The 26899-nt window shown below is 52.0% G+C and overlaps 9 protein-coding genes and 1 non-coding gene across 10 annotated transcripts; 7 read left to right on the forward strand and 3 right to left on the reverse strand.

Annotated features, from left to right (window-relative positions):
* Window positions 1–1161: 1161 nt before the first annotated feature.
* Window positions 1162–2661, forward strand: PV08_05723 (uncharacterized protein; the record flags this gene model as incomplete). The annotated part of the gene is made up of 1 exon (XM_016380063.1): window positions 1162–2661. The coding sequence occupies one exon, from the start codon at window positions 1162–1164 to the stop codon at window positions 2659–2661; it is 1500 nt and encodes a 499-aa protein (XP_016235890.1).
* Window positions 2662–5679: 3018 nt separating this feature from the next.
* PV08_05724 (uncharacterized protein) lies at window positions 5680–7461 on the forward strand (the record flags this gene model as incomplete). The annotated part of the gene is made up of 1 exon (XM_016380064.1): window positions 5680–7461. The coding sequence occupies one exon, from the start codon at window positions 5680–5682 to the stop codon at window positions 7459–7461; it is 1782 nt and encodes a 593-aa protein (XP_016235891.1).
* Window positions 7462–8776: 1315 nt separating this feature from the next.
* On the reverse strand, window positions 8777–10675 carry PV08_05725 (uncharacterized protein; the record flags this gene model as incomplete). The annotated part of the gene is made up of 1 exon (XM_016380065.1): window positions 8777–10675. The coding sequence occupies one exon, from the start codon at window positions 10673–10675 to the stop codon at window positions 8777–8779; it is 1899 nt and encodes a 632-aa protein (XP_016235892.1).
* A 1025-nt stretch (window positions 10676–11700) lies between these two features.
* Window positions 11701–14290, forward strand: PV08_05726 (uncharacterized protein; the record flags this gene model as incomplete). Its single annotated transcript, XM_016380066.1, has 2 exons — window positions 11701–13137; window positions 13199–14290. 2 exons carry the CDS (start codon window positions 11701–11703, stop codon window positions 14288–14290), a joined length of 2529 nt encoding a protein of 842 aa, XP_016235893.1.
* Window positions 14291–15017: 727 nt separating this feature from the next.
* PV08_05727 lies at window positions 15018–15106 on the reverse strand. The gene has a single exon. It is a non-coding gene; the product is annotated as a tRNA-Val (tRNA).
* A 271-nt stretch (window positions 15107–15377) lies between these two features.
* On the forward strand, window positions 15378–15953 carry PV08_05728 (uncharacterized protein; the record flags this gene model as incomplete). The annotated part of the gene is made up of 2 exons (XM_016380067.1): window positions 15378–15549; window positions 15781–15953. The coding sequence occupies 2 exons, from the start codon at window positions 15378–15380 to the stop codon at window positions 15951–15953; spliced, it is 345 nt and encodes a 114-aa protein (XP_016235894.1).
* Window positions 15954–16712: 759 nt separating this feature from the next.
* Window positions 16713–18089, forward strand: PV08_05729 (uncharacterized protein; the record flags this gene model as incomplete). Its single annotated transcript, XM_016380068.1, has 1 exon — window positions 16713–18089. The coding sequence occupies one exon, from the start codon at window positions 16713–16715 to the stop codon at window positions 18087–18089; it is 1377 nt and encodes a 458-aa protein (XP_016235895.1).
* Window positions 18090–18682: 593 nt separating this feature from the next.
* On the forward strand, window positions 18683–19257 carry PV08_05730 (mitochondrial import inner membrane translocase subunit tim17; the record flags this gene model as incomplete). The annotated part of the gene is made up of 3 exons (XM_016380069.1): window positions 18683–18761; window positions 18813–19156; window positions 19207–19257. 3 exons carry the CDS (start codon window positions 18683–18685, stop codon window positions 19255–19257), a joined length of 474 nt encoding a protein of 157 aa, XP_016235896.1.
* An 827-nt stretch (window positions 19258–20084) lies between these two features.
* Window positions 20085–23924, forward strand: PV08_05731 (uncharacterized protein; the record flags this gene model as incomplete). Its single annotated transcript, XM_016380070.1, has 1 exon — window positions 20085–23924. One exon carries the CDS (start codon window positions 20085–20087, stop codon window positions 23922–23924), a length of 3840 nt encoding a protein of 1279 aa, XP_016235897.1.
* Window positions 23925–24995: 1071 nt separating this feature from the next.
* Window positions 24996–25934, reverse strand: PV08_05732 (uncharacterized protein; the record flags this gene model as incomplete). Its single annotated transcript, XM_016380071.1, has 1 exon — window positions 24996–25934. The coding sequence occupies one exon, from the start codon at window positions 25932–25934 to the stop codon at window positions 24996–24998; it is 939 nt and encodes a 312-aa protein (XP_016235898.1).
* Window positions 25935–26899: the final 965 nt, after the last annotated feature.

The raw sequence follows: 26899 nt of genomic DNA on the forward strand, positions 1-26899 counted from the left end.
TTGCACAGAGCACAGAGTCGAGTTCTTTGCGCACCGATTACCTGGGGTACCCATACTTCGATCCGTCTCTTGCAGATGGTCCAGGGTATGCAGTACTCCGTACGGACTGGCCATACACATTCCCGACGGAGTAACCTGCATTGCTAAATCAGAGAACATGTTGCCGGACATCTTCCTTTGAACCCGCCTCGCACTACGGAATACCTGTCTGAAACTAGACTCAGGTGCTGATATCCTGATCCTTGGACTGCTATATACTCAAGTGGTCGACGAGCAGGACGTCAGGGTGTCCTCCGTAGCCGCCACCCATGCTGAAGCGAGAGTCGACACTCCCTAGGGTGAACTAGTCCGTCGGCGAGGAAAGACGCCGACATGCCGACACCAGATATTGCATCACTCACTGCACTAGTGTATTTGAACTGCTGCCTCCCCGGCCACTTTCATGAAGTTCTACGCTGGTGTAAAGAACTTTGTAGAACACGGATTTTTAAGTTGTCAAGATGCCGTCTTGTTTCTTAGTGTCAACTTGCTGTTTTTTTTTTTCAGCACCGGAATGTTTCGCACGAGTTGAGGGCGAGAGTGAGAACACTCGTCCAATGACCAGAATTTCAGGGCTGTCGTTAGGCATATGTCCGAGGACGACTCATTCAAACACACGACTATGGAGGAAGTCAATGGGTTTCAGGGCTTCTGACGAAATGGCTGTTGCTTGACATCTAGCGAATCCTGAGCTGAGCGAGAAGCCTCAGACGACTGTGAGTCAATCAGAGCCTCGAAGCATGAAGAGACGCCTCATCCACACGACAGAGACTGAGGCCTTTGTCACGACGGTAAACTTCTTCATTGTTTACAGCTTTGATCACTCTTCCCCCAAAAAGGGCTTTGTGCAACTCTGTCTACTTTTCCGTTGTCTCTTTTGCAAGGATTCTTTGATGAATCCAAGACAGGAGCAGCAGACAACAGGTCATGGCAAGTTTGAAAAGATGGACGCCCCTGAATTTTTAATCCATCCATAACCCAGCTTCCTGCTCTTGAAGCTGACGCTGTTTCTTGTTCGCTTGATCGTTTTCGGGCTTGCTTTCTTCGCGAGGAGCTGTACGTGCAAAAACTGTCGGGTTGACCTCGAATCGCTCCACACCAAACACGGAACGAGTACACATCATGGCCAGCCAGAATCATCCACAAGAGTCATCTACGCACTCGGCCACGCTAATGGCAAGACTGAGAGGCTCGGCAAAGAAGAAGACGAGTGCGATCCGGGCAAAGTTGTCAGGTTGTATTCACTCTAGCGCTGACGGCGAGCCATACGAACCAGCTTCATCTATTCACGAATTCCTTTCATCTACACCGCCCGTGAGACAACATATGCATGAAGTGACGGCTGCCCAAAACTCATACGGCGGAGCTTGGTCTCGATGTCGCCCCCAGGAGCAACTCGACCTAAGATCGAACCACAGCCAGGCAAATATCTCAGAGTTGTCGGCACGGCCAAGCGGGCAATTTTCAATGAGCACCGTGTCGGTTTCATCAAGCACTGCTGCTCCAGGATGGGAAAACCCTCCACCTGGCTTGACGTCCAAAGGTGAGCACGCAACCTTTATCGCCTATTCTCGCGAGTGTGGTGCTGCCAACCTCACCACCACCATTGAGAGGCCCGATGAATTTAAGCGATTTCCTGTCCAGCGCCACAACCAAACGGAGAGGCAGGCTAATTCTACGTTAGCAGGCGAAGAAACCCTCGGACAGCTGGTGAGAAGCTCGCTCCAGCGGACAGATGATTCCAAGCATATCGCAGAATTACCTGCAGCACACGAATCAGTGTCGGGTACGAATTCCACTCCTATACGGGCAACCTCGACCGAGCCTAGTCGATACCAGCCGTATCCTGGACCAGGAAGCAAAAAGCCGGTGAGTTATGTGATTCCATCCTTGCAAGCGGGTTACGTCCACGGCGTTCCACCGAACCTCCGAGCTGGCCACTCGAGACATCGCAGCGACATGACTAACGCACCCTCGTCTCAGAACCCGCATGCGTCGGAGAGGAGGGCACGAGAGAAGTATTCGTGGCCGTTGGTGGACTTTGAAGAAGAGATGTTTTTGAATGCCGAACCTGCACGAGCAGGTCGTCCTGAGCCTCGATGCCGACTGCCCAAGCATCAAGAACCTCGTATCCCGGACCTGGACTTTTCATCGGGAAGATTGGAAGATGAGGTCGCTGCAATGCTAGGAGCATTGGCTGTTGATGACGGAGCGTCGCTAACAGGACCGCCCATTACCCAATCGGGAAGAAGAGAGGCTGTGCATGAAATGGAAGCTATCGGGCCGATCACGAACTTTGTTGGCAGTACGCAGGTTCACTCTCGTGGGGGCGACTGTCTCCCTGCGCATCGAGTAGAGCTTGAAGGGACGAGGTACGTGACGAGCATCTCGCCTGAACGACGACGAGCACAACAGCGGCAGCAACGACAACGTCGACAAAGTACCATGAGTCCCGTTTCTCCCCTTTCCAGCGACGGCGGACGCGTGGCATATCACGATTACAATTGGCCTCGATTTTCCGAGGTGCAACGATACGAAGATCCCGCAGGAGAACACAGTCGACGGTACCGAGATCGAAGACGTGAGATGCGCAGAGACCGAGCAGCAGAGCGATATCGATAGTCTGAAAGCATGGGCTACGAGCACGGATAGGATGATTCTCAATTATCCATGTTTCATTGAAGTGTATACTACCACACGGGTACTGACCTTGCAGTATCCAAGATACTTTTAGGTTTTGTACTGCGGGGAGGTGTTTTCAGGATCATGTGGCTCTTGCGAAGGCGATGGCTCGTATCCCAACTGCCGCAGGTAGTGTGTCCTCATCGACTGATCGTTTCGGGGCGGGTATAGTGCTCGTAACGGCTCACTAACTAGTTAGGCTGACTGAGCTGGTTCTCGGTGTCAGTTACGAGTCGGCTGGAAAGTTTCATCTTCTTAGCGTCAATTTTCGGATATTTATTGTAACATGGCATGAAAGCTTCGTCAACCGGTTGGTCTGTGCGGTCTCATCCCAAGTCTCGATTGAGTTTATCAGGGCGCACGCCCAGTGTTTGTTCTGGGGATCACGAATCCGTACTGTCCCTGCTTGTCGGCAGGTAATGGGTGAAGGGCAACAATAGTCGGGAATGAAGCCAACAATCGGTCAATGTCGGAGACGGTGGTCACCCATGGCTGGATTGGGGAAGCCGAACGCCCGGGTAAGCGTTGATGCGCTCGTAGCCTCAATCCCAATAATTGTACAAGTGATGGATAGCCTGCTAGCCTCAGGCAGCGATGCCTAGTAACGCCTGCTAGGAAGGCCAGAATTGGGAAGTCGAAGAGCGGGGGGAGTCGGAGATGTGTAGTAGAGGTTTCGCGTCAGTCAGGCACTGACTGACCTGTTGGGCAATTCGGCCAGTACTAACTAGTTAACTCAGTGTAGGACGGGACGCCGTACTATCGACCCGAGTTAGTCCATCCAGTCCCGAGTCAGCGAACAAGCCACCCAAAGAGCGGTGTGTCTTAGTGCAAGTATTTACAGTATTATGTGTGGGTGGTGGGCGAGTGGGTGAGCGGGTGGGGAGGATCTTGGTCTGCACATGTTTGACTGCTTTGACATGAAACCGACTCAATTCAACTCGACTCGCTCCCAAGGTAGTAACCGCACGTACTCTTGTTATTGGGGACGGTACATGACAATTGCCAGATTTTAACACATGCTTCAGGTATGTACAGTACGTATCTCACATGCCCAGAGACTCGAGAGGAGACCAGGGTATCGACCAGGTCACACAAAGTCAGCTCTAAGGACGAGTACGAAGTGACCGTTGGGTCACGTCTTTTGCACGGCGGCCAAATATGGGCTTCATGGATTTCGCATTCGTTATGGAGTATTTGGAACATGGACGATGCTCGTCTGTTGATCGGCTCGTCTGTCTGCTCATCATTCCCTCGTTCTCTCACTCCTTTGTCTATCACTTTCTCGCTTACAGTCTCTGATTGTCATCCCATTGAGCCCAATTCCCTCGGCTCCCACTCTCTCGCCCCCCCACGTTCCATGGAGAGGAGCCTGACGTCTAACAAATCCGGATCGCTGATCTTCGAGCTGTTGATAGGCGACGGGATACAATGCACGTCTGTGAGAGTCAACGCGAACAAAGAAGTAGGCATCATCAACCCCATGGGTCCAGACATTTAGCCTGATACTGGCACAGAGAAGAACCATCTTGAGCTGGTCAGGAAGACAGACGCCTGCTAGCACTTCCATTGTCAGCCCTTGATACGCCGCCGCTTCTGCGCGCAAACGAGCCGTTGTTTCTCGTCCTCGGTACATGGGGATATTGTACCTCGTATTCTCTCTAATTCCGCCCCGTCGCCGCATCCATGACGATTCTGTAGGAATGATGCTAGGTGGTGGTGGTGGTGGTGGTGGTGGTACTCGTACTTCGTTTCCTCGTTTCCCTTTTCCTTGTCCTCCTGCAGTGGTCGGGACATTAGTATCAGCTTCGATCTCGGTGACTTCTCTTCCTCTTGGTTCTCTCACTCTCTCTCGGTGCGACGCTGCGAATCGCCAGCATCCTCATATTCTCTGCCTCCCCCCTCTCCCCACGTCCAATCTTACGAGAAAGCAAAAGCTTGATTCGCGCTCTGTTCGCGGACAACGTCGTCTGGCTCGGGTCCCTGCGCTAGCCACAGAAGACGAACGTGCTCGCCGCCACCGTCTAGAAAAGAAGCCCTAAAAAGTGGAACGGGCGATTCCTCGACATGGCACTGGTGGCTTAAAAAATTCAAAGTCTCTTCCCGTCTGAAAGGGCTTCTCCAGTTCTTCTGAGACCTCCCCTTGCGCCATTGCTTCCCGTTGGTGAGTGCTCCGACCGGAGCCGTCAAAAACAGCTCGTCAGCAAAGCCCTCAGCCTGTCGTCCGCTTCCTGACGCGCGACTCGAGTTGGACTGTAGCCGTCACGCACTGTCACGGTCCATTGTCGCACTTCGGCAATACAATAGCGAACTCGCAGACACTCGCCAGACCGGCCAGAGGAGTCAAGCCTGCTGACATACAATTCCCGATCCTTTCCTCCCACTCCGGTTATACAAGTACGAAATTGATACAGTACATTCTCTTTCACGCTCTCTCTCACACTCAACACTCACGCTCTCTCTCCCTCCGGCCAGCTCCCGCTCCCCTCGTATCTGAAAGTCTCCTCCGAAACCCCCTTTCCTCAGAGGTCGTCGCCTTCTGTCTCTTATCCACAGGAATTTTTTTTGGTTCGCCCGGGAGCAATTCTCGCATCAGGCATTTTTTCCTGGCAACATTGGCTCTCTCGCCTCCCTCGACAGACCCCTGCTTTTTCCATACTCCGAACCAACCCACGTGTACCATTCCGCCGGTGTCCTCGTCAGCCCTCCACCCCACTTCGCGAAATACTTTTTTTGGCCGACCAAGTCCCCATTATTCCACCCACGAATCGTCGCGCAGCGATCTTGTGCACCGGACTCTTGCATCCATGAGCTCGATACAATACAACCTCCTGCTCCTACCCTCCCGGTGACCTTGGCTGCAAGGGAGATTTTGGAGCGAGAGGGATTCATTCCGTGACCATTACCTCCCACCCACTCACTTACCCACGAGCACCCCCACGATAAGCTCAAAGGACCACCATGTACAAGAGCTCGGCGCAGATGAATCACTACATGTCCAGGAATGGGCTCCCGTCCCCGGAAAACACGAATACCAGCGACTCGGAAGCAGACATAGTCGACCTGCTTGACCGTAAAAGGCGGGAGCTGGACGACGAAATCGCAAAGTTCAAGGCCGTAAAAGATCGGGAGTTTCGCGAGTTTGAGAGGGATTTGAGATCCCGAAGGAGGAATCAGGGCTATGACATTTCGCCTAGCAAGAGGTCTACTACATCTGCGAATACGTCCCCGTTGAGTTTGCTGTGCTCGACACAAAATGGGACGGCCAACGGCTGGACGGCAGGACATAGGTCGAAAAGAGAGGGCAATGGTGTGGGCGAGAAAATCACAAAGGCCACCGCGCCACTGAGCAAGCCCACCTTGTCGCTGGACAAGTTGAACATCACCGGGGAAAGCGTGCTGCCCACGCACGGCAGCTTGAGTACACCACCGACGCCGTCGTTTCCTCCCAGGGGCTCACTCTCCTCGGACGCTTCCTCGTCATCGGCGACAATCACCCCTCCGCGCCACGAGTCGACAGACAAAGGTCCACCGACGCCGGCGGCGGAGAAGACGGACAGTTTCGCCGGTGTGTTCACGCCCGTGTACCTCCCCCTTCTGGAGTCCCAGGACCGGCCTCCGTTCGTGCGCAGCCCCCAGGCCTTGACGTCCGACGAAGAGGGGAAGAAACAAATCCAGCTCCATGAAAAGACAAAGTGTGAAGCCGAGCGACAGCGAGCTACGCTCATCGAATCGTCCCACAGCCTACCGGAACAGCCGGTCTCGCCGACGGTAATTGCAGCAAAAAGAACGCGGTCGGCGCCGCTGATGAGTTCCAGTGCGAGTGCCAGTGTCGGAGTAAGCCGGCCGAGTGCACTGCGGACGACGAGTGGTGGGCACCAAGGGCACAAATACAAGAAGAAGCACGTGATGTTCCAGCTGGCGGATTCCAAGGTGGTGGAGCCGAGCAGCAGTTACGAAGAGAGTCCTGTGAGTGCGGGCAGTCCAAGTGGAAGTATCAGCTCGACATCGACCGTGAGTTTCCAGCAGAAAGTCGAGGATGTGGATGCCAAGTCTGGTCCCGGTGCCGATCTCGATCCCAACCTTGTCGGCGTCAACGGCCACGGTCGCGGTCACATGCACGGTCACGAGACGAGGGGACCATCACAGCCGCAGCCTTCGGAGGAACAACTTTCCCCGCGTAGTGCAAGTGGAAGTGCAAATGCAAAGTCAAAGAAGAGCCCGAGTCTAAGAGAACGACGACGCGGGAAGGCAGGCCAATTTCTGTCGCCCATGCCGAGTCCGTTACCGAGCCCAGCGCCCAGTCCGACGATCGCGGCGGACACCGATCTTCTCGCTTCGGCTGAGGAAAGTGGATTCTCTGGTGGGTTGACCGGTGCAGATGACGGGGGTAGCGGCGTTGGATTCTTCGAGCTCGACGAAGAACTGGCGAGTCCCGGACTGAGAGATAGGCCGATGCAGTCGGAATTGGAAGAATTGGAAATGGGTATGGGCATGGACGTTGACTCGCAATTGGGGGGTGATGGGGATGGACAGGCAGAGGGACGGGGGCGAGGGCGAGGAAGAGGGGGACGAGGACGACAACGAGGACGAGGACGAGGAGGAGAAAACGGTGACGACGAGAGCTCGAACAAGACGACGATGACCGCGGGCAGTTTCACCTCGGGAAGCGTACCGATTGACATCGTCAGACCGACTGGGCCTATGATTACGTCTAGTTGGATCGGCAGTTTCGGGCATTGAAAAAAGGAAGGAAAGGAAAAGATGATGATGGTGGTGGTGGTGGTTCAACACCGAAAATAAAAAATTGAAGGACACTTACCTGCACTGCACTGCACTGCACGACATGCTATGATACGCCATGTGACGACGGGCAGGAGGAGGAGCAGGAGGAGGATGTTTTCCCCAACCTAGGTGCCTGACTTGGGTGAAGGTGAATGGGGACACGCTTCTAACTGACTAGAGGTCTCAGCAGTGTGCCCTGTCTGGCTAGGTAGGTATTTTGGGGGGTCGTGGGACATGACGAGAAGAAAGAGACAGCCCCCTGGATACCTCCCCCACACCGCGGGTACCTACCTACATACCAACGTGTGAGACAGGCACGGCAGGGGAGCCATGGGGATACTGTCTGTACCTTATTCTGCATCGGTCGTCTTTTGATTGGTTTTTTTCTTCTTCCGTCTTTGTGATTTTCTGTTCTTGTGGTTTGGGTGGGCCGGGGCAAAAAGGGAACGAAAAAGGCATTGTTCGGCGGCATATATTGTGTACATAGTGTGTGTGTGTGGCATGGTCTAAGCAAAAAAACAGGGGGGGAACCATTAGAGGAAAAAAAAGTAATGACAGGAAAGGAGGAAAAAGGCAGATGATGATGATGATGATGATCATCATCGTCATTGTCCTCCTCCTCCTCCTCCTCCTCATCATCATCGTATGGTATGATACGGTAGGGTAACGGAGTATATACATGTATATACCTTGACATATTGTACATAAAGGTACCACCTACCCACCTACCTACCGGGAATATACTCGCCTATCTGAGTACTCACTCGCTCACTCACCTATTGTACTCCCTCCCTCCCTGTCCACAGCCCTGCATTCCGTATCGTGTTTTTCGTCATTATTGAGTCTTGGAAGCTGACCGAGCCGAGTCTTGCTATCAGTGAGGTGTCCGACGCCCCCACCCCCCAAAAACAACCAGCGGGAGTATGGGACATTGATACCAATGGAAATGAGGGAAATTGTGACCCATGGGAATCGAACGGAGATCGAATGGAAGAAATGAGAACCCTCTTTGGCATGGCATACTGGTAACCAGTTAACGATATACCTTCCCGCCTGATCTATGTTTCCGTTTCGTAGAGTATGGTTCTAGGGCCATTGTGACACGTACAGTACAACTCAGTAACTACCTGGGTTACCTTCCTATACCCACCCAGGCCGCCCAGAGTACCTTCGTACCTACCCCAGGAAAACACCTGCCTTAAAATAGTGTACAGAAGAGATACATAGATGATGGAGAGGTGAGAAAAAAGTTGGACATCGAAGCCGAACAAAATCAAATCAACGCTTGTCCCTTGTGCATTGCCTCGCGGACCTCTCGAATGATATCCTTCCTGTCGTGTCTTCCCATCAACACGATCCCCCTACCACGACGGTTCATTCGGCCCATGCGGCCTAGCCGATGGACAAAATCGATGGTCGTGTGAGGAACGTCGTAGAGGACCACGTGCCGTACGGCCAGGGTATCGACACCGCGCGAACCAAGGTCCGTGGTCACCAGGACCTTGGTGTCCGGGAGATGGCGAGTCGGCCGACCACCACCGCCGCCCTCGGTGACGGCTCCCACCTCGGAACTGTCAAAGGGGATAAAGTCATTGAATAGTTTGGTCTTCTTCTGTTGTTGGGCAAGAGCCTTCTCGGAACCCTCGACCACAGCCGCGGACGTGAATGTCGACAGGATCTCGGCTTGTCGCTGTTCGGTCGTGTCTCGGGTCAAAGCGACGGCGTCGATGCCCTTGGTCGCGAGGAATTTGGCAACCTCTTCGGCCTTTTCGCGTTCGTTGACGAAGACAAGGATATGCTTCACTGTGTTCCGGGGGTTGAGGTCCTCGTGCACCGCCTTGCCGAGCGTCCAGATGACATCGGCACACGCCAGGTCGCGCGAGCCACGGTACGGTTCCTTGTCGATGTCGACCGCCCCGAGTTGCACGCGGCGAGGGATCGTGTGCAGTTTGGGCGTCACGATCCGTTTGGACTGTGGGAACCGGCGGTCGATGAACCGGTCCAGAGAGTTGGGAATAGTGGCGGAGCAGAGAATGAGCTGTTTGAGTGTCGGAGCAGCTCGGTCGATAATGTCGCAAGTCGTCTCGCTGAATGACCGGTCGAAGAGGGAGTCTGCCTCGTCCATCACAAGATATTGGATCCGAGAGAGGATGCCGGGTTCCTTCTTGGCGATGCTGGCGATCAGGTGTGGCGACGATACCACTATGTCAATCCCACTGGGTTGGAAGAGTCGGTTTCGAATCACCGTCGCGCTGTTGGCAGACGAGATGCCGGCGGACTTGTACTTGACAGCGTGACCAAGCGACTTTACAACCTTTGTCACCTGGGTGATCAATTCGGAGGACGGTAAAAGGATGAGTGCTCGCGGCTTGCCCATCTTAGGGTGCTTGGGTCCTTCGGTTTCTGAAGGGTCGGCTTCAAAGACAAGTCGATTGGCACGCTCCTCTCTTTCTTTGGCTTCTCGAGCCTTCGTTTCTTCTTCCTCAATCTGGTCGAGTTCTTCTTGTTCCTTCACGTGGTGGACCAGTGGTAGTAGATAGGCCATGGTCTTGCCTGACCCCGTTTCAGCAGCGAGGAGGAACTGATCGTACTTGGGAGCATCTTCTGGCAGTTTTTGTTTCTGGTATTCGCCCTTCTTGCTCAGTAGCGCAGGAATAGCCAGCTTCTGTATAGGGGTAGGCGAGTATTCCTTCAAGTGGGGCAGGACCTGACTATACACAGCATCAACGACTTGTGGCATCAGTCCAAGCTCTTCAAAAGACTGTATCTGTTCCAGCTTCATTTTGAGTTTGTCTCGCTGATTGTAGGATAGAGGTGCCAGGATCTGTTGCATCTTCAAGGCGTGAAACGTAGGTCTGTCGTCTTTGTCCGCTTTGCTCTTTTTGCTCGCCGTCGACACGCCTGCAGTCGCACCTCGATCTCCATCAGCACCTGTGGCAGGCTTCGCTCGTTGGGTTCGTTTCTTGATCTCGGTTCGTACGGACATCCTGGGTCGAGAAGGGAGTTGACGTGGCATTCTCTTCTCTGGTAATCTCGCAACCGTCTGATTCATTCCGGCAAACGGTCCGGCTTCGTCGCGTTTAGACGTCCTCCTCTCTGGGCCTGACCTGCCCACGTCATGTGAGAGAGTCATTCTTGAAGGCTTCCTGCGCTGGCGCATGGCCGAAGCCATGCCTCGTTGAGTCTGCCATTGCAGCACTGATGGTCTGAAAACAGATACTAATGCTCGGAACTGGCATGCAGGGCATACGGCGGCCGAGGAAGACATCGAAATGTCGCAAGTAACCACTGTGTGAGCACTGTGTTCAAAGTACCTTTTCTCGCCTCCCAATGGAATCTTTTTTGTTTCGTCGGCGAGATGCGTCTGGATACTCCGACGTTGACGCTGCTTTTGGGGGTTGTTCGTCGCTGCTTTATTAACCATAAGTACTGCCTCGAGGCGACTCTGGAGCACTCGCTCATGCGAGTAGCTGCGAGCTGGTGTTCCTCTAACACCTTTATCTTCCTTTTCTCCAATAGTTTTGGACTTTAAAGTGCTTATTGACTCTGCAAAGTTCGATATATCAAGACCGTTTCGAACGCGACGACGAACATGTTGATAGTCGTTAATGACTGAACAAATGACAGAATGATCACTAACGACACCTGCCCACGATGGCTGAAATGATAAGCACCAATGTCAAGAGAATCGTCGTCTCCATGCTACACTATGATCACGATGTCGTTACATATCCTATATCGGTAACAGATCTCGAACATCCAAAGCAAAAGCCCCAGTTATACCAGTATCAGTACTTGGTGCTCGAGCCCCGCCAAACATTCGTACCCCTTGGAAGGCTGCTAATTTAACTTACGTACGGTTTCACCCTTTAGCGCTCATGGCCACTCATACATTTCTGTTTGGTTCAACATTAACGAGTGATCGGCCATTTGTGCGTTGCTCAATGCCTGTTTGTGGTCTACTATCGCGAAGTTGACCTTTTCTGGCCCGGGGGCAGATCGTTGGCGGCTCTCAGCCAATTTCCAGCAGGTGAGCTGAAACTTCAACCAAAGATTCACAATGATATTACATTCTCCCTCGGTGTTCTAATGGATTCCTTGCTGTCACTCGCTTCAACTTTGTTTCATTCGTGACTCGTCCAACATATTGATGCTTTGCTCGACGGTCGAGTCACCGTCCTTTTTTCCAACCACAGCATGCTTGGCCGGGGCTTTGCACTTTCAGCCTTGTCCCTGACCCTTCCGCTGGGTTGGGCCGAGGAAGATCCCCAATCTAATGTTTCAGAACAGTCGTATGCAGTCCTATATCCTCCGTATACTTATGTCCCGTCTGTTTTCGCCGACTGGAAACCTCATCCACATGGTTGTCCATTTCTTAATCGCAATGGAAGCGTGAACCCGCTTGGTCCATCTCAGCATCCCTGGCCTCCACAATCTCCTCCAGGATTGCCGCCGATCCAGCCAGGCCAGCCATCATCGTTTTGGTACGAAGAAATTCAACATGATGGTATCAGTCCTTTCATATCGAACGCGTCGGACTGGGTTGTTTATCGAAATGTGAAGGACTACGGTGCCATTGGGGATGGTAGCGCTGACGACTCTGCTGCCATCCAAGCAGCGGTCAACGCCGGCGATCGAGGCCCTGGTGGGAATGGCAAAGGCACAACTGGTGCACCTGCTGTGATTTATTTTCCCGAGGGGACCTATCTCATGGGCCACCCCGTTCAATTGTATGTCGACACGGTATTCCTGGGGAATCCCATTGCTCGACCAACACTCAAAGCATCCTCGACCTTTAACGGGACCACGTTGATTTATGCCAAAGATCCGGCCCTGGACGCCACGATCAATTTCTACATCGGTGTGAAAAATTTGGTCTTTGATTCTACGAGTGTTGCGCCAGACACAGAATTTCTCCTTATGGACTGGTCGGTCAGTCAAGCTACGCAACTAACGAACAATCTGTACCGAATGCCACGAGGATCTTCACATACCGGTGTCGCAATGCCGGAAGGGGGCTCAGGAACGTTTATGGGCAATCTGGCTTTCGAAGGCGGCTTCATTGGGTTAAATTTCAACAATCAACAATACAGCGTCAAGGACGTATCTTTCAGTGGCTGCAGTACTGGCATCGTAATCAGTCATGGTTTTGATATTGTCTTCCAGGGTATTGAGTTCACGGACTGTGACATCGGCATTAATGCTACCGCCGGAGATGTGGGAAACGTGGGCAGCTACGTCTTACTTGATTCTGCAGCAGAATCTGTCGATACGCTGATCTTGACCAAGAGCCAAACCCCTCCTGGATCTAATACTACGACCGGAGATGATTCGGTAGTTCTCGACAATGTCCATGTGCACAACGTTGGGAGAGTGGTAGTGGCGGGAAACACAACTCTATTGACCGGTGGCGTGGATAAAACATGGGTTTACGGAAATGCGTACATGCAGAATGGCCGTATCGGAGGTACTCATGATAACGGAGTGATATCTGACACTGCGAGAAGTCTTCCGCTGCTATCTGGCAACAGATATGCCACATTCTCTCCACCAACATACCAGGAATTTGATGTCAGACAGGTTGTCAATATCAAGAACGTGACGGGTCTGCCGGTGTTTGGTGATGGACAAACTGTGAGTGCTCCATCCCTGACCCTCTATATCATTGAAACAACCTTTAACTTAAAACTAACAGGATGACACCGACAACATCAATGCCATTCTTGCATTGACTGCTGGCTGCGCGGTCACATTCTTCCCAGCTGGAACGTACCTAGTCACGTCTACAATCAACGTCCCACCTGGATCTCGGCTCATTGGCGAAGCATGGTCCGCTATTTCAGCTGTGGGAGCATCCTTCGCTGATGCCAACAATCCTCAGGTGATGGTACGAGTCGGTGAACCAGGTGAAGTCGGCATGGCGCAGATCAGCGACATGCTCTTCACCGTTGCCGATGTCCTCCCGGGCTGCATTTTGGTCGAAGTCAACATGGCTGGAGCGAAGCCAGGCGACATTGGTTTCTGGAATTCGCACTTTCGCGTCGGTGGCGCCGCCGGGTCAGCCGCCGAAACCAAGTGCGCCGACGCATCGAATCCCTGCCAAGCAGCGTTCCTGCTGCTACACCTGACGGCTTCGGCGGCGTCAGTGTATGTCGAAGACATGTGGGGTTGGACCGCGGATCACGACCTCGACGGCACCAACCCGCAAACCGTCGCCACGGGTCGAGGGTTGTTGGTCGAGTCTCCGGGCCCTGTGTGGCTTGTTGGCACTGCCTTCGAGCACAATACATTGTACCAGTACAACTTCGTCAATGCCGCCAATCTCTTCGTCGGGATGCAACAGAGCGAGACTCCGTATTGGCAAGGTACCGGATCCCCGGCTCTCGCGCCAGCACCATGGCTTCCAGACAGTCGCTACAACGACCCGACCTTTTCGAACTGTGCCACTGACGATGCCAACTGCCGAATGGCATGGTACCAACGTGTTGTGGGCGGCAGCGACGTCTCCATCTACGGCAGCGGCTTCTGGACTTTCTTCAACCACGTCGGCGATTGCCAGGGCGCCGATGGGACTTGCCAGAACAATGCTGTTGAGATCACTGAAAATCCCCAGCGTCTCTTCTGGTGGAACCTCAATACGCGTGGAGTCTTGAACCTTGTAATTGACCAAGGACAAGTTCTTGCCACTCAAAACAACAACCCGGGTTCCTGGGGAGCCGTTGTCGCTGCGGTCTTGACGCACTCGGGCCTAATGGCCCAGAAGCTCTTCAAGAGGTTCTCAAGATAGACGACAGCGAGTACACACTAAGTGGTTTATGTAGGTGATGGCTAGAGATAAAAAGCAAGGCATTTTTTGAGCGAGTCATGGGGTGGTTAGGGATAGATATACAATGGGATCTCCTGTTAGCGTAATTTCGACGACTTCAATAGGTAATCAGCCGCACTGCTGGTGAAAAGCTAACCTTCTCCTTCCAGGATGCGAGCAATCGATGATCTTCAGACGCCGATATCCAGTAGGTTTTCCCTTGCCCGTCATCCATATATAGCATGCTCTCGATCTCTTTCTGGTCGTCTTTCGAGGTTTCCAGCTTCTACGTCGATCCGAACTTCTTCCAGCTTCTACGTCGATCCGAACTTCTTCCAGAATACCACCTCTTTGCCAGCTCCATCCTGAATGTGATTCATTCACAGCTCACACTTCCTGTATTGGTGGAGACAGATCCTCGAATTTCCGCGGGGCTATCAACATGGACGATAATCTTGAGCTCTGCGCCGGCCCCTTTCCGATACGCGTTGATCTATTAGTATGTTTGAACGCAAGAGTAATGGTCTTTCAGGGAATCGCTAGGTCCTGAGACACATCATCAACGGGTCAACTATCAGAATCAGATGTCATGATGCAAAACAATATACTGAAATGTCGTTAAAGGAGGACTACTGTACAGAAAAAAAGAGTCGAGTCGATTTGAGTAGCAAAAAAAGGCTGTAGAGCAAAAAAACTGTAGACTAATCAATGGTCTGGCCCGGGATCGAACCGGGGACCTCGTCGGATGTGTGTTCACCTTCTGTGAACGACGCGTGATAACCACTACACTACCAGACCTCAGGCCTCTAAAATAATGAATTATTTTGGGACGATTTCGGAAGCAAAATGTGGGCTCTAAAAGTCATAGATGGGTTTGTTCTTTCGGCGGGTCGACGCTTATTTACATGCCATTCTGACGTTCATTGAGTCTGAGCCGTAGTCTCCAAGCTGCCCCTCGCCAGGCAAAAAGCCCCATGGTATCTGTACGCCACAGTCACACTTCACCCTTCGTCTATTTGCTTCAATCTCTATACTTCCAACAAAACTTTCGGACCAACTAAATATAAATATGGCGATGGATATTTCCAATGTTGCAACACCAGCCAAATGTACGGCCGACTTCTGTCTGATACCTATAGGGACCCCGACTGCTTCCGTGTCGGCTCAGATAGCAGATGTTCAGCGATTGATGAAGAAAAGCGGCTTGAAATATTCCATGCACTCCGCAGGAACGACTGTTGGTAAGTACCTAAAACTCTATGTGAGCTATGTCGTCGTAACACACGGAGTGTTACTTTCTCTTTCGAATAACATCCGAAAGTGTGCTCATGGCTTCACAAGGCCACATCGTCTACTGGCTGTGACTACCTTATATTGTCTGGAAACGGAGCGAGTGCCATTCCAAGCTTGCCCATGGCTGCGATATTAATATTTTATGTTCCAATATACGCTGACGATTACTCTTCGTACAGAAGGATCCTGGGAAGATGTGACACGGCTTATTGGCCAAGCTCACACCATCTTACACGACAAGGGAATCGTGCGTATCCAGACAGATATACGAATTGGGAGTCGAACAGACAAAGCACAAACGATGGAAGACAAGGTCGCAGCCGTGGAGAAGTTGCTTGCAAGTGAGTCGTAAATGATGACTCTGACTACGTTCACTGTTCCATAAAAAGAAGCATTGTCAAACGAGCATAAAATGCTCAGTCATTAGCAATGTCATAAAGTGTCGATATGTCGCGATCACAGTGCAATTCCCGCTGATGTAGGTCTCGACCACACAGACCGTTGTGTAGAATAGTCTTACATCGGTACGAGTTAGTTGATAATACAACTTTCTCCGATCAACAACTCAGGTAAAGTCTAGAGGTCTAGATGCGAGACCAAGCCAAGTTTGATGAGTTGTTCAGCCAGTGTCTGGCGCCAGATCCGCGCTGAAGGGAACGGGAAATGCTGCGCCTCATGTGGCTGGAGATGCGTGGCTGAGCTCGTTTGACGTATCCAGCGGGAGACCGCCTTCTCGCCATTCAATCGGCACCACGCAGCCCAACTCGTAACAATGGTCCTTTCTATTGGAGATGATGCCCCTGGGGTTGCCGCCCTGGTTTTGGCGAGCCCTTGGGCATTGAAACAATAAGCCTCACTGAGACATTTTTGATGGTTTCTTTGACTGTCACCGAAGATGCTGTCTTTGTTGACCGCTCCATTACCAGCCATGCTATTTTGATACCTCCTGCCACTAAACGAACTGTCACCTCTACACGGGATCCCTGCTGGGACGTACACTCCATCTAATCCAACAACGAGCATCGAAGACCGTTGTGATCGACCACGTAATTAACGACCTATTTCAATTATCTGAGCACAAGCTTTCCAGTCCCCTCTATACCAGCCTGCCATGGCTGCAATTCACCAGACCATAGCGATCGTCGACAAATCAAACAAAGTTGTCAGTACAACAAAACAGTTGAAGAACGTATTCAAAGAGGCGAAACAAGCTTATCTTGAACGAAAAGCCGAAATAGTTGCCGACCGAAGAGCCAGGGAAGACAGAGAATTGAGAAAGGCTCTGCAGGCGGTGACTTTGGCTGAGGAGGAAAGATCAGAAACATCCCACCGATCGAGGAGAAGGCATAGTCACAGGAGAGAACACGATCCAGACAGACGTCGGCCATCAGCAGGAGGGCACCACCAGTCTTCGGAATCGACAAGAAGGAAAGGCAATGCCGACAAAGGGGCATCCCTCGTCGACAATCCGGTCCCAGTTGGGGTCACTTCCGCTCCGGTCGGTCTCGCCCAATTCAACGAGGAGCTGTACGGTCAACATCGGCCCGCTCCCATTTCCCCAGTTTATCCCCCAGAAGGACCTGGACTCTTACGCCGGACAACCGATATCCCTCTGGAGCTGGCTCGTTCTCATCGTCCTCCACCCGTACGGTCCCATTCCACTTCCGAAGTTGATGATCACATTGACATGGACCTGGCATACGGCGAATTCCATCCAGAGTTACTCATGCTGGATCCAAAGGTGGAACGTACGCTGCAGAAACAGGAGATGTCTAGTTTGGTCACGAAATGCAAAATCTTGCTGGACGAAGCAAATTGCGCGCAACACAGTGTCAGAGCAATTGTAGCTCATCTCCAGAAGAACCCCGATGCTATGGCTGCCGTTGCATTGACACTAGCGGAAATCAGTAACCTCGCCACGAAGATGGCGCCAGGAGCACTAGCTGCCTTCAAAACAGGTGCCCCAACAGTTTTCGCGATGCTCGCTGCTCCTGAGTTCCTCATTGCGGTCGGTGTGGGTGTAGGCCTCACCGTTGTAATGTTCGGTGGCTATAAGATCATCAAGAAGATTCAAGCGAAGGTTGGTGACAAGGAAGAGGAGGCTGCTGAGGAAATGATCGACGTGCATGAGCTTGATCGGATCGAGCACTGGCGACGTGGTATTACCGATGCCGAAACTGCCAGTGTTGCAACCAGTGTTGAAGGTGAATTCATCACGCCTCTGGCGGCTCGCTCAATGGGACATCTGCCGATGCATAGGGACTCCAGCCATGATCGCCACGGCGGGAAGCCTCGAGAAGAACGACGAAAGAAAAAACACCGACATGTCGATGAAGACCCAGACCGAACTGTGGTCGGGAGTGAAAGCTCCAAATCGCGGAGAAGTAAACTGGACAAGCGAGAACGAGCTCTCATCAAAGTCAAAAAGCCAAGTCCATTGCGAAGAATATTCAGCAGCAAAGATACGGACACTTCGTCGAGAAGATGATATGTGGAATCTGGAGTACATGTTACTCTTCCCTCATGACTTTATGGAATACTCTTTTTTCATTTTAGAGCATGGCGTTATGGTAGAGCTGGAACATCATATTTAAATTCTCTATACATACCTCGTGGGTTTATGACGCACGATATAACGAGATACAAAAATCTAGGATTCAAGCCGCAACACTGATGCTCGAAATACATCTAGTTAGTCCCTCTAAAGTTGTCCCGCCCAGTACGAGTATTGAAGACGGTATGTCTAACCTCAGAACGGCCAACAGTCGGAGACGGCGCTCCGGATTTCTTAGTCATCACGTGACCTGCGGCGAAATTTCGTTGTCGAGCGACTGAGAAACATTCATCTTCACTTCGATTGTATTATCTCTATTACACTTAGAGTCGTCCTCGCAACGACGATATTTGTGCGCGGCTGTGCCTTTCCGGAGCGTTCAAAGCCGTGAGACCTACATTCTGCTCCTACCGCCCTTACGTCGACGCTACAACCTCTGTCTCGCGGACTATCCTACGCCGTGGTCCTAGCATTCCTAGAAGGATTCCCTCGCCTTCAGGGTCCCTTGCTGATCAAATACTATCACAATGGATCACTCGCGAGATCCATGTCCGTGGGTTGCGCTCTCCGATTTTGGAGGTGCCTTCTCCATGGGTGCGCTGGGAGGTAAGGTAGCCGACATTTCAACGCAACGACAATAGACTGACCAAGCCTTAGGAACATTATGGCACGGTATCAAAGGCTTCAGAAATTCTCCATATGGCGAACGGCGGATAGGAATGATCACCGCCATTAAAGCTCGAGCACCCGTAACTGGCGGCAACTTTGGCGTATGGGGTGGCCTGTTCAGCACATTCGATTGCGCAGTAAAAGGCATCAGAAAGAAGGAGGATCCCTACAATTCGATCATTGCAGGGTTCTTCACCGGTGGCGCCCTTGCTATAAGAGGAGGTTATAAAGCAGCCCGAAATGGAGCCATTATGTGTGCTATCTTCCTGGCAGTCATCGAGGGAGTAGGTATTGGTATCCAGAGATTAATGGCAGAGAACACAAGGCTCGATGTAAGTTCATCCGCAGAGAGCGAGCTATGCTCAGAGCTAACACAAGCCAGCTTCCTCCTCCCGGCACACCACCCGCAGATTCTGGCCGCGTGGCCGCCTGACTGGAGATGGCCACCACTCCACACTTTATCTAAGATTTCCGCTGGGTTTGATGTCCTCACGACCCAACTTTTTTGGTTTCTCTACTCTTCGAAGTCTCACCTTCCTCCGGTCGATGGGCTCTTGTGCATAGCGGGCGTATGGACATAAAGATTTTACGTGCGGCCAGAGTCGACTCTGGTCGACAAAATGTTGTGGTGTCGACGTTGATACAGAGGAAAGAGAGCAATGCGTACCGTCAAATCGTGATCTTGATGGAGCGCCTGGCAAATGAGGCTTCATTTGCAACGCAGGTTGTAATATATGTATGATGATAGAACAGTGTCGATACTACACCGGCTAATGCGGACTATAAGCGACTGCTAAGGTCTTCGCTGTGAAACAGTGTGGGTGCAATTGCCATCGAGTGACCAAAGTTGATGAACACGCTGGAAATACTCCGTTCAAAAGTCCTTCAATGCCGCGCGTCTAGATTTGCTGATTTGGGAATGACTTTCTCTTGCTACAGGGGAACCTGTGCACTCGTTAACATGTGTGGCTTCTGAATTGTATCAAGAATTAAACGACTGTTGGAACTTGATGTCAGACCTAGGATGGACGTCTGGACTTGAAGTGCTGAGCATCAGGTGGTCTGGGGAAGCAACCTTGTGACCGCACAAGGCTGCGCTCTCGACACCGGCGATCATCATCCGCAGTCGCAAACGCCAGCGACTCGCCTGGCGGCCTCCTTCGATCTCACATTGCCATCTTTTACCTATCATGCGTTTCTAGGTTCTATTCTTGTCACAGTATTGTTCTCGTTACAGTTTAGCGCTGGATTCTCGCTGTCATGCACTATGGAAAGCACGCATCTCGGAGCGCAGCCCTTGAAGAGTCCAGTTCAGATGCGCCAGACAAACAATGCAAAGTCAAGGCTGCCGACCTTGGCTTCGATGTCCCTGAATACATTTTGCCTGATATTATACCTATTTCAGACTCAAGATCAGACTATCTGAACATTCACCATCAGCGGGATCGAAGACTACGTCTGCTTCTTCGACGCTTCACCAACCAAATCCAGTACGGTTGTAGGAACAGCAACTGCACGACACCCACATGCTTGAGTTACAGGAAAAGAAACAGCACAGGGCCATTAAGAAGATATACGGATCTGAGTGCTAGAACGCTAGCATGCCAGCTACTCGAAGACTTCTCGAGAGGCGGTAAAGAACCGCTCGCGGAACTTTGTCCTAATGAACCTGTCGTGCCTTGGTATGAGGATCCCGCCGTGGCTAAGAGGAGGCGTACGAGCCTGGACAAGACATCCTATCTCCCAAATGGCCACTCAACACCGTCGAAGAGTCAGCCTCAAGCGCAGCGCGTACGGAACACCTCGCCACGATCGCAGAGCGCAACTCAGGAGCGAGGGAACTTAAATCACGATGGCGTCGTCCAAGCAGGCCGGGCAATACGAGGCCTCGACATCTCCAAGGAGCCTAGAGAACTTTCTGGTGATGTTATCGACGTGGTAAATTCGGCCCTCTCTGGCCAGCAAAATGCAGGAGAACGACGAGAAGAATATCCGACACACAATAGCATCATTCCCGACACCCATGCCGCATATCGCTCGCCTGATCCAGTCAGGTCCAAGGATATCGCTTCATTCACACAGACTCTATTCGATCTCCTGCCGTTGAGACTGCTTGACTGGTTTCCTTCGAAAAGTTTGCGTTCTCACGATGACCTCACCGCAAACACGCACGTCTCCAAGGGTGATCAAGATGAACGAATGCCTGGCGAAATGACAAAATCGGACGATGAACAGCGAGGCTCTGAACACCCTGACAGCTCCAAGTCTCACTCTACGCCACTGCGACCCAGTGATACGACTAGTCAAGAAGCACGTAATGCGACCTCCCAAGACCATGAAGCCGAAGGTTGTCGGAGACCGCAATTATACAGCCTTCGAACTCTCAACTGGCTCTCTCTGCCATGGCTCCGGCACATGGAGATGGAGAAGGTGTCCATCTACAAGAAAAGTCTGCTCCCATTCTTTCGACAAAGCTGCTCATATTGTCTCAGCCACCCTCACCGACTGATTCGCACCGTCGTAGACCTTCAAAAATCCCACCCTAGGTCTTTCGGATTAGAAGATGGTGATGCCCTAGATAACTCTACCGACTCTCCTCCTGGTAACACACCTGACGATGGGCCAAAATTGGCAACACAGTTTAGAAGGGACCTTGACGGGATACTATCAAGTCTCGCACTGCTCGATGCTTTCGAACAACGTGAATTGGTTCTTGGTTGCATCCTCACTGCCTTGCAACATGCGTATCGCTTACCACGTGGAGTGGCCGCGCCGAGAGTTGGCAGACGGAGCCTATCCATCACCGAAAGCGATGAAAAAGCGTCAGCCAACAGCAGAGCGCATTCTTTCGTACAGTCCGACTTTTCTTCAGATGAAGGAATGGACATCAGCACCATCTTCCAACAAAAGGACGATTCGCTCCTCCCTCTGAGCGATCATCACGTTGTTGAATTGTGCCTGGTAGGACTGCTGTCGATTGCTTCACTCGCCTTTTCCGGATACTATGGGAGATTCTGGGGCAGCAAAGCACCTTTCGACCGCCTCGCAACTATACGTAACAGCGGTCTCGCCCATTCACGGTGGCAGTCACTGGATCCCAGGGACGACAAAGAAGAGACCCAACACTTTATTAGTGTAATGATCTGGGCTCTCGATGTATTTGACGATTGGTCGGTGCTTCGACTCCTCTATGCAATCACAGACATCATAAGTCATCGGCTCCTCATGGAGAAATCTTCCGCAACGATGCGAGATCCAATCCTAACCGGTCTCAAGAGGAAGAAGAAGAAGAACTTGGTCACTTTGCTAGTCCAGCGCTTCGATAAAGACACCCTCAGAGGATGGAACTCCTCGGATCAGAGATCGAGCTGGATAGGCACCGTTGTTATAGAGCTCTTGAGGACAGTGTTGCTGAAAGCTTGGGACCGGAAAGCTGTCGTCCAACGAAATGGCTCAGTTGGTGGTACTTTGGAATTGTTGGCTGGCTTATTCCACGAAAGAAAACAACTGAATTTGACCGCAGAGCTGTTCCAAATGCCGTTCATCGCCGATGTATTCGACGAAGCGGCGATGCCTCGCGAATGGTTATCCTTTCGCGCAGACACGCGCAAGATGCATCTATTGTCCTTCTCATTCCTCTTTGAGCCTGCAACGTTGGTCAAATACTTCAGAGCCATCAACCTTGACATCATGAAAAAGTCGTACGAAAGTGCCACACTAGTTTACGGTGATGCAAGACAGTATTTGTGGGCTCCGAAGATCCCAGTCTACGGCCACAAGGAAATTCTTGCTCAGTTACGGCCACATATGGCTCGTTATTTTGTTCTCACTGTGCGAAGAGACAATCTGTTGAACGATGCAATCGATCAGATATGGCGTCGGCAACGGATGGAGATAATGCGTCCTTTACGTGTCCGTGTGGGTAAAGACGAGGGCGAAGATGGCGTCGATTACGGTGGCGTGCAGCAAGAATTCTTTCGTCTTGTCTTTGCAGAGGCGTTTGACCCAGACTACGGTATGTTCACTGTCGACAGTTCGACACGAACAGCATGGTTTCAGCCTGGGTCATTTGAACCTCTCTACCGCTTCGAGGCCCTCGGGATCTTGATGTCACTAGCCATCTACAATGGTATTACGCTGCCAGTGACATTTCCGGTGGCACTCTATCGCAAGCTTCTGAGTCTGAAGGTGAAAAAGCTCGATCACATTGCCGATGGTTGGCCGGAATTGGCCAGAGGGCTCAAGACTCTACTCGAATGGTCGGATGGTGATGTCGGAGACGTGATCGCCAGGACATACGAGTTCAGTTACGAACTTTGCGGCAGCACTGTAACGGTTGATATGCTCAAAATCGGCCGTGAGGATCCGTGGCCACAATTGACGTTACGACCTAACAGAAAGGGCAAGGAGAAAGCAAAGTCGACTTCCTTTGAACTTCCGCTCGAACCGTCATTGACACCACCAAGCCTACCTTCTCCAGATTTACGACCAGCGATCACACCGATACACGGGAAGTCGTCCATTAATATCAAAGGTATTTCGACCCCTCAGAGCATCAACAGCGATCTATTAGAAGAAGCTGCCCTCGTCACCAACGCGAATCGTGAACAGTACGTCAAGGACTACATTTTATGGCTCACTCATAAATCTGTCCAACTTCAATACGAGGCCTTTGCAAAGGGGTTCTACACTTGCCTCGATCGCACAGCACTCTCGATATTCACGCCCGAAGCTCTCAAGACGGTGGTGGAAGGTCACCCAGAGATCGACATCAACGAGCTCGAACACACCGTCACGTATGAAGGATACGACCGAGATTCTGAATACATTCAAGACTTTTGGCGTGTCGTGCGAGATTTCAGTCCCGAGCAACACAAACAACTGCTCGAATTCGTCACTGCCAGCGATCGTGTGCCTGTGAATGGGCTGGGAAGCGTACAATTTGTGATCCAGCGCAATGGAGATGATGAGGACAGCAGACTGCCCAGCAGCAGCACCTGTTATGGACGGCTCTTGTTGCCTATGTACAGCTCCAGGGAAATCTTGAGGGATAAGTTGAGCAAGGCAATAGAGAACAGCGTAGGGTTTGGGACGCTGTAGATTATAAGTCTCGAGGGTTACCAGACAAGGGGACGACAGGGAGGTTTGTACGTTTCTTCCTCTTTTCGAGAAGGATGTGTCCTCGGGTACAGGACAGGAGGATATCTCTTTTCGCTCTAGATTCACGAGAATTATTCGATGAGAATGGGTTTTTTTTTTAGCGGTACTGATTATTTCTGCACTACTAAGAGGTAGTAACAAGGTAGTTGAGTAAATCTAGGTAGTCTTTGACGGACCACTTACTTCATTCATTCCATTCCATTTTATTCTTGGTTTTTTTTTGTTTGCTGTCTCGCTCGCACCGTCTCGATTCTGCGTGTCGATATGGAGATCATGGGAGTCCTTGAAAAGAAACTTTTCTTTCAATTACTTTAAGTACCCGTGTGTATATCATAATTATCGTCTTCTGTCAGGCCCAGCCAGGTCTTGCCTCGCCAAAAAAGGAGAGAGAAAAGAAAAGAGGGAAGACGTTGGTGGTGAAAAGGAGAATTTAAACGTGGAACTTGTTCTGCCCTGTTCTATTCGGTCGTCTCTGAAACGTCGGTGACGTGTAAAAATCAAGGATCCAGATAAAAGAAAGGATGCCCCCCCCCCCCTGGGATGGACATAACAGACAACTCCGGTGTTCTCTGGAGTATCTGACCGTACCCAATTGACGCTACCCAAAATCAAAAAAAAAAGTCTCCCGGGTCCCAAACCCCAGATCTGAATTCTATTCCCGATCCCAATACCAGATCTCGACTTCTATTAATTCCCAATCTCAATGATCCTTCGTCGTTCGTCGTGATGATTATTCCAAAATCTCCAAACCCTGTAATCTAGTTAACTACTCGCTCGTCTTGTCATTTCGATCTACCGAGTCCAAACGTGTGAGTGATGGTGTGATAGTATGGTGTACGGGGTCTGTGTATCACGGTGTCCGTGTAAGTCTAATAACCACCCCCGATGCTTGATGCCTGATGCCGCTGAAGGAGAACCGATTTGATACCTGTGCGACATTTGTAGGCGCGAGGGAGACCGGGTTGGTCTGAGGGGTGGATGGGTGGTTGGCAGGGTTGGTTGCTCTTGAGTCTACGCGAGGACCTCAACCTCACCCGTGGCTTTGTTGACGCTCATGTTCTTCGCGGCGGGTTCCTGGCCGGCCCTTTTTTCGTCGTCGACGTCGTCCTCGAGAGACTTGGTCGCCTCGTCCTCGGAGCCCAGCTTGTCGGGTCGCTGGAGGCCCTGGTCCTCCCAGCCCTGCATCATGCGCTCGAACAGCTGCTTCTGCGTCCAGTGGTCGAACTGCGGCTCGGTCTTGCCGCGGCGGCGGCGCGAGTCGGCGGTCTCGGTCAGGAAGGCGTCCGAGTCGGCGTCGGAGCCAAAGTCGGCTTCGAAGGTGTAGGTGCGGAACTCGCAGTTCTCCCAGCCCGTGCCGGCCAGCTTGTTGGCCTCTTCCCAGTCGTTGGTGAGGTAGTGGAGGTACCCGCCGTGGGTGACCAGGACCATCTCGACGTTCTCGTCGCCTTTGTCGGACGTCAGCTCGCGGGCCTTTTGCCGCAGGAAACGCCGCGTGTCACGCGCGCGCGCCGCGATGGCCTCGCTGGCGGGCGAGTAGCGGCTGTCGCGCGTCTTGACGTTCCACCCCTCGGTCACGAGCGAGAGGTCGACCGGCCAGCCGTGCTCGGCGCACCGGGCCTTGAGGACGTCGGGGTCGGAGCCCGTGTCGCACGGGAAATCAGACGTTTCTTGAGCGTCCGGGATGGCCAAGATGAGGGGCGAGCATTTGCCGTTCGACAGCGCAGGCGAGAAGGTGAGGTATGCGGTGTGCAGCGTGCGAGAGAGCGGAGAGGCCGTGACCAGGGAGATGTTGGACTGTGAGGATGGCGGGAAGTGCTTCTGTTGAAGCTCGGCGCATTGGGATTCACCGAGCGGCGTGAGCATCGGGTCTGGCAAGGAGTGGAACTCGCTGCCGAGATTGTGATAACCTTGCGCATGGCGGACGAGGTGGATGCGTGGTTGAGACGGCATCTTCGAACTTGGTGGTGGTGGTGGTGTATACTGTGGTGGCGGGGCAGTCCAAGTATCTTATACGCAGCAAGAGGGGGACAGGCTCCGGGGTGGTAATTGTTATATGTGCGACGTAGAGATGTGTGGCAACGGAACGAACGAACGAACGAATAGATTTATATAAAGACAGGAATAAGTGACATCTGGTGAAGACAGTAGAAGCAAACCGGCGAACAAAGACCTCAATCGGAGGACAGTAAATGAGTCAACCGTCATCATTGGGCTGTAGGAAAAAAGTCGTGGCAAGTCCGGAGCAAATGGCCCGTTATCGTTTCACATACCTCGTCGCCAATGCATGGGATCCATATAAACTGGGGGTGAGTGACTTGAATGAGGTGAATCGATTGGGGCAGCTGGGAGGGTCGTGGTACCGGCGGAGAGTGTGTGATGTAGTTTGGTGTTCTGCCTTTCTACGCTGGAACTAGAAGGCGGGCCGCATCATTTTCCACCCTCGTCCTCCTGTCCCTCCTGTCCTCTGCCCTTCACGACCCCCAGACAAAGGAGTCGAGCTGAAACTTGGGGTGTATTATCAGCATGTATCACACAGCTCAGAGCCTTCTGGTGAACGCGTTTCTTTTCAACAAAAGCTAGTGTATGCTAAGTGCGTGAGTGTCTGAAGCCCAAAGGTCTGAGATCCTGAGATTATACGGAGTATGAGTACGTAGGTACGGTATACAACATAGTACGCGGTCCGATATCGAGATCGATGGGGATTGCCGATGGCGGTAACGCCCTCACACCGCATGATTCGCTGGGAATACGAAGGACCAGGGCAACAGGTGCCCGCAGTCCATGAACAAATAACGCGACGCCTTGTGCTTTAGAAGCACTCTACCGACTCGTTCAATCGCAGAAACGACTGGTACGAGGGTATGGGGACGAATGACGACCTCATGCTGTAAATTATCCCACATAGACTGCGCATT

This window comes from Exophiala spinifera (genome assembly GCF_000836115.1).
Source record: "Exophiala spinifera strain CBS 89968 unplaced genomic scaffold supercont1.4, whole genome shotgun sequence".
NCBI lineage: Eukaryota > Fungi > Ascomycota > Eurotiomycetes > Chaetothyriales > Herpotrichiellaceae > Exophiala > Exophiala spinifera.